The sequence below is a fragment of the Cryptomeria japonica genome, chromosome 5 (assembly GCF_030272615.1).
Source record: "Cryptomeria japonica chromosome 5, Sugi_1.0, whole genome shotgun sequence".
Taxonomy (NCBI): Eukaryota; Viridiplantae; Streptophyta; class Pinopsida; order Cupressales; family Cupressaceae; genus Cryptomeria; species Cryptomeria japonica.
Genome location: NC_081409.1, coordinates 450,164,465 through 450,171,570, shown reverse-complemented (window position 1 = coordinate 450,171,570; position 7,106 = coordinate 450,164,465). Strand labels below are relative to the sequence as shown.

At 35.2% G+C, this 7,106-nt stretch overlaps 1 protein-coding gene across 6 annotated transcripts in view; it reads left to right on the top strand.

The window, feature by feature from the left end:
• The first annotated feature begins 673 nt into the window (after positions 1-673).
• Positions 674-7,106, top strand: part of LOC131060756 (sister chromatid cohesion protein PDS5 homolog D) — a 101,250-nt gene continuing 94,817 nt past the window's right edge. For 4 of the 6 annotated variants that reach the window (XR_009110437.2, XM_057994171.2, XM_057994156.2 and 1 more), the window contains exons 1-2: positions 674-950; positions 1,047-2,633. Coding sequence is in view for 5 of the 6 variants with exons in the window: in XM_057994171.2 (XP_057850154.1) it covers positions 1,090-2,633 (1,544 nt within the window). In the remaining variant the exon portion in view is untranslated. Of the gene's footprint in view, positions 955-1,046; positions 2,634-7,106 lie in introns of all 6 variants that reach the window. The other 2 variants (XM_057994143.2, XM_057994136.2) reach the window with 2 other exon arrangements.

Here is a 7,106-nt window from a genome sequence, read left to right as displayed (position 1 = left end):
ACATAATAACAACAGAGTTACAACCCTTTACCTATATCAAAAACTATGATCATTCTACATAAGTTTAGCAGATATAAAGCAGTATTAAACAAAGTTTTAGACATATGCCACGCAGGGCAATAAATATAAAAGTTCAAATAAAAACATAGGCTAACGCTATCCGCTTGCAAGCTACTTAGAGTAGACAATGGTAAACAAAGAGGAGGCAATAAAATAATATATATCATCATTCAAGTAAAACTTTTAGTGCTCAATAATACAGATAATAACAATCATCATTTTCGCAAAGAAGATTTTATAGTTGTTCAATCGATATTTATTGTTTTGATATTGTATTTTTTTTATCAATTAATCATCGAAGTTGTAATTTAGAAGACTAATTTATATCCTCTTGTTATAGAAATGACACTTTCATTCTATAGTTCTCATTGTTAAAATTAAATCATTAGGTGTGTAGGAAGAACAATTATTTTAAAACAGAAAATATTCTTTCATTAAAAAATATTACTTTTTAACAATTTATTTAAAATATAGATATGCTACTTACATGTATTTGATATATTCCTATTATTGCTAATGAAATTTTATTGTAATAATATAAAGATTATCCGCTGCCCATTGAATCTATGAGCAGATTCAATTGCTAGTTTTAAAAAAATTGTGAAAAGAAGCAAGCAAAGAGATACGTTGAGAAATGGTACGGATCTACATAAAATACAATTCATCCTTGGATAAAATGGTACTGATCTACATAAAATATAATTCACCCTTGGATATAATATCTGAAATGCGTAAATGTTATGGTTCAATGTTCAAGTTAGCTAGTGAAGTAAAAGGAAATCGGTTGTCTGGAGGACTCTCTGGGTTTCTGCATTTGGATCATCTACCGTTTAGCTGCTGACGAGAAGCATATGCTCTGCTGCACTTGTTTAAACTTCTATCCTGTAAAGGTAGGTAAGCCCTCTTTTCCTTGCTCAAATTCTGGTTATTTCTGCCGAATCTTATCCATTGTTTAGGATTCTCACTGTGCCAAGTTGCTTGCGTAGAAAATTCGTGAATGCATCATATGCCAGGATTATTTTCCCTGAAATGGGAGGGCAGCGCAGTTTTAATTTAGCAGTTGTGGGATCCGGGAAAGAAAAGGGTAAAGAAGAGTTAAAGGTTTTAGGGCAAGCTAGGAAGAAGATGAAAGCCTTGAGCGGAAGGAAGAGGTCCGCAGACGCGGCCGTTGACAACTTATTTAAGAAGAGGAGGCAATCTATAGCTTGCGAGGAAGTCGAACAAGATAATGTGAGCTTAGAGCTTTCGAAGAATGGTAAATACCCTCAGAGTGTGATAAAGGCTGAGGATTGGTCTGTTGCTACTCGAGAATTACGACCGAGGAAGCATCAGCTACCATTTGCTGAGAATATCATTAAAAAGAATGATGAAGGCACAATAATTGGGACTAGAGTAAAGGTCTTTTGGCCTCTGGACGATGACTGGTATGCTGGAACAGTTGAGTCTTTTGACAGAAACCTAAAAAGACACCACATAGTATATGATGACGGCGACGAGGAATGGCTTGAGCTTGCACGAGAAAGATTCAAAATCCAACTTTTCCCAGATGATAGGTTTAGGAAAGCCAGTTCTTTAGTTTGGTCAGATAAACTGGGGGTGCGGCGTCCTGATAGGATTAATCAGTCCAGAAGAAAAGTCAAGAATGGGAAAAGGAAAAGTGGGCGAAGAATCGGAAAGTTATGTAGCACAGAGAAGGAGAAAGTTATACTAGCAAAGGCAATGGATTGCGAGGAGGTGGCAAAGATGCTAATTTTAAAGAAGACTGCACCGAGATCAAAGAGAGCAAGAATTGCAAAACAGTTCAATCAAAAACATTCTGGTCAAAATCTCACAAAAGATGTAAATTGTGAGATTGTGAGTGCAAATGATGGCGAATTGCTGCACGTTAGGCACCAGGATGCTCAAGACGTTGAAAGGAAGATTGGCTTGGATGCTAATTTGGGCAAGATTGATGGTGCGGACGGTAGCAGACAGGGAGAGAGGCAAAGTTTTGATCAGGTTGACAATTTACTTGGAAAGGAGATCAATATACAGGAAGAAATTTCCTATACTCTTCAAGCAGGGAAACAGGTTCAACATAGCGATGACAAAGAGTCTGTTATCTCCACGGAAGTCAATGAAATGAAGTCCGAAAAGCAGATAAAAAAATTTGATAAAAATGAGCAAACTGAAATTCACGTCAATCAGTTGGACACGAATCTAACACCTGAAAGGGAATTTTCAAATCAGGGTTGTCAGTTTGCCGAGGATAAGACAACTGTAGAGTCAAGGCCAAACCTTACTCACTATCCTGAAGAAATGCAGCCAAATGTTGAGGGGATCTATCAGAATGTCTGTGGAAAGCAGGCATTTGCTAGGATCAGTAATGAAAGTGTTAACGAAAAGCTGGAAAGTTCTGACATGGTTAACATACATGGAAAGTCACAGGGAATCGTAGACAACTTAGCTGAAAAGCACCCCTATGGAATAAGTAATGATGAAAAAGAAGCTGAAAATCAAGTAAGCTGGGATCTTGATAGTGTGCTTGGCAACAAGCATGGAATTAGAAGGCAGCGTAGCGTTATGAAAATCAGGTTAGAAGTCTTGTTTGAGTTGAGATTACTGAGTACTGTCTTGAGTTTACATTCTCCATGCAAATTTTGGCTGGAATTATACACAACAATAGCACGATTGTTAGAAATAAGACACGTGGGAATTACTTTCATAAGAATAATACTAGTCCCTGTGGGATATTTTCAAATTTCAAGACATACAACATTTGTGTCTAAATTGTGGGTTAAGATGCTTTATCTTATATTTGACATTTCATGTGGAAACTGCTATGATAAAGGCAGGACTGGTCTTGTTAGGATGTTTTCAAGACATAAAACCTTGTGTTTTGTTTGTTGGTTTAGATGCTGTGCCTCCTATTCGACATTTGTAGTTTTGATGACCCTGTCTCCGTAGACAAGACTTTGCACTCGAGGAACTATGTTTTATCCCGTACATAAGGGATTTAGCTAATATTTAGAATTTGCAAGAGTCCTCGTAGAAATAAAAACAAAAAAAATAGGGAAAACTAAGGTTATTAACTTATTTCAAATTCTGCTTTGAAAAAGACACAGTACTGTCATGAACTCTTTTTCCCTAAACTCTCCAAATTCTGGAAAGACCCTGTGTATTACATAGAACATTTTTCCAGCTGTATAGGAGACTTGCAAGACAAGCCTAGACTTGTAGGTAAGTTAAATCAGAATCTGCCAAACATGAAAGGTTACATCCAATATACAAATCCAAACAAACAGAATTGTACTCATAATTAACAAGTGCTTATAATGATCCCTAAGTTCTTTACAGTTATTATTTAGTATTTATAATTTTTTTAACGAGGACACCTAGGCATATATATAGATCTAGAATTACGGGAGCCTTTTATAATACAAGTCAAGTTGAGATTATATGCAACTTTTCTTTTTCTTCTTGATTATTCTTAATATTCTTAAATGAAATATGGGAATTGCTAAACATCATCTTCGCATTTAACTTTCCAGCCCGCATGTATTTTTCCATAACAATATGGTATTAAAAAGAAAAAAATTTAAAAACTGATCAGACTTATGATATTCGACAGAACCCCAAAAAGTAGAGGTATTATTCAGGAAAAAAGGGATGCTGTTGTTGCATATTCATTCAATATTAGATTTTCAATTTCTGCCTTATTTGTTTGATAAAATCATTTAATAAAACATTGTTATAGGAGTGTTGAAAGAATCATATTTTGTGTAAAATCAAGGTATAAAACATTGTCATAGGAGTGTTGAAATGTCTTGAAAGGATCATATTTTGTGTTTAAGTGTAAACCTTCTGTAACTGATGTAGAGCTTGCAGAAATCTGAATAAAAGTGAACTGAAACGTGAATTCCAGGCAGAAATCTGAATATCTGTAAAATCTGAGTCTGCAGTTGATATTAAAAACTTAAATTTGACCTGTTAAGTCCTAGCATAAAATGAATGGTTTAGGAAAAAAATCTGAAATAGTGAAATGAAGAATCAAAATCTGGAACTACTGAATGTACGTATATTATTTTCTTCTTCTTTCTTTTTAAAGTCTGTAAAAGCAAGACAAAAGATCTAAGTCTAACTGTTTAAAAAGGAAATCAAGAGAACAGAAACGAAGTATTGATTCAAATATCTGTTCCAGGCATTACGTGGAACAAATATAGAACTTTCCTAAGGAGAGGGATGGCAACTCACACCAAAGAAGTTTACAAGCACAGTGTGGTTGTTGCCCTTGACCCAAACAAAATTTCCCTGGTCCTGTTCACAAAGAACCATGTTAAAAATGAAAACACTTGTAAGGCCCAAGGGCCAATATAGTTACTTTCTCTTTGGAGCTTGTTCCCTTAGTGGAGATGGGATAATAAATACAACCGGATGATTTAAATTCCTACTATTGGTAACACTAGCATCAACTTACAACTAGCTGACATAAAAATCCATCAACTAATGGAAAATATAACTGAATAACATTAAATTTTTAATCCCTTTTAATGAACAGATATAATAAAATGAAACATAAATAGCTAGCTAACTGAAGTGCCTTGTCTTTTGATATTGTAAAATCTATTGTAGAAAAGAAGCCCATAATCTCGAGCCTCGTGAAAGTCTTGTAAATTCTGTTACAAGCCTTCACAAAGTAAAAGGAAATACCTGTGTGAAGCCTAAGCTAAAGCTGTCAAGAGCTAGATGTGATTCTAGATGTGATTCTAAATGATATTTGGAGACTCAATCTGATGGTCCCCCCAAGAAGAATGGTGACATGATAGTAGAATAGGATCATTTTTGTTTTAATATAGCTTTTGTGTCTATCTGCTCTATTGCCTCTGTAGTCAGATAACACAAGATTGCAAAAGCTAGAGGAACTTAATTTTTTTTAGTCCATGCTGCTTCATAGATAGTTACAGTATCATTTTTGACAAAATTGAAGTTGTTAGCTTGAGTTTAGAAAATTCATTGATGGAATGCGGACTTAATCTCCATGTATTCACTAAACTAAGAAGGAACACATTTATAGAGTCAAGTACCAACAAGATATGCAAATACAAAGCTGAAGTTTGCTTTCTTCTGTTCGTGATTGAAACACAAAATGCTTAGCATAAATGTACTGTTAGATTGTAAATTTTGTGGGATTTTAACCAATGTGTGTTATGCATAGTTTTTGGGTTTGAAAAATTTGAAAATTGGGAATTTCAAAAAGGTTCAGAAAAATTTGATTCAGATTTTGTGTTATATATATATATATATCAGGGTTTTGAAATATTTACTTGAGTCAATGTTAGATCAAAAAAATATGTAATTCAAATGAAAAATTACTGAAGTGAACTGGACAAATATGTCCTGTCCAATAAATCTACACTGATCTGGATTTTAACCCAACGCAGCTGAATTTGGTAACACTTTTTAAGTCATTTCTATGAAGACCAATCCCTTAATAGTCATTTCTTAATGACCTTTCTCTCATGTATGTTGGTGATACTGATAAGTACAAGGCTAGGGGACTGTTGACGTGTATTTTGTACACCATCATACACAGAATAAAATACCTAAAGGCATCTTATCCTCTCTTGAATAAAGTCTCTAACTGCTGAAGATTCGCATGAAGGATCAGTTAGGATGACTCCAATGTTCTGGTTAGTAGGGTCTCTACGTGTGGATAAGCACCAGCGGTATGATGTGATTTGCTGTGTCCTCAAGGGGCCTTACACTCCGAAAGTCTTACTAAACTAAAGAAGGTTTTCAAAAAATAACAAAAGGGATAGGGTTTGCAAGAGGTCTAATCTAATCTAACCCTAAGAATGACTTCATGTGGACAAGACTTGGCAAGATTCTACCAACTTCAATTTCGCCATAAAATAACAACTTAATTGAAATTGATGCGATCTTCTAAGGTAACAAATGATTTTCAACGCATCAAAGATCAAAGATACTACCACATAGGTACATATCCAAGATACAATAATGATTGAAGGTTAAGTGATTCAAATATCTCCAGTTGACCACGCAAGGCGTTCCTACAATCAGCAAGAAGCTAGTGGTTTGGATTACGAATCCTACCAAAGATCGAGTCTCACACTATGTCCTTCAAATTAACACACTACTTTGATTGAGCATGATTCAAATGAATTGAACAACCATGAAGATAACCAAGAAAGTTGCAACAAAACACCATAACTTCAATATTTCATTGATTTCAAAGTCATCATGTACAACAATTGCTTGAATTCCTTTCCTCAAACTCAATCTTGCTACAAAAATAAAAATTGCTTCTAATCTCTCTAATACATCAAACTTTCTCTCTAATCTCTTAACTATCTCTATTACAAATGAAATGAAAATGAGGGTATAAATAGCATCCTCAATTACAATGAATGGTCCAGATTGAAAGCAGATCAACGGTCAAGATCATGACACCTAAACCCTAATTAGGGTTTGTTACAAATAGTTCCCCTTTTATTGCACAACATTAAATGCATAGCCAATTATAAATTTGGCGCGAAAATCTAGGAGACATAGACCAATGACAATTAAGGTGCCATGTCATCTATAACAACCTCTCATCTAGAATTTTATTCCCTTTCCAATGCTCCTTTTTAGCATATGCAATGAATCTTGACACGATTCCCTCGATCTCAGCAATTGGAATCTCGGGAAGATTCTTCATTCTTTCTTCCAAGTGGATGACCTGATCAAATGCATCTAGAAGAGCTGTGTCCCATGTAAGTTCAAGTTCTTTAGTCTTTTCAATCAGGAGCATGGTAGCAAACATCTGGTCCTGTTGCTCATCTGTGATATTGACGTCCTTGCAAAAGATGACCTTGATTCTATCTTCCAATTCTTGCAAATCCACATCTGTCTCAACTTCGATCCTCCTGCCAAGAATGGTACGTAGTACCTCAAATACTCTGTCCTGGATCGGATTGATCACCTCCTCAACATGACTGCACCTAGTACTGATGTCCTCAAAGAGAACTTCCTTCATCTGGAGTAAGGTTGACCACTGAAGTAAA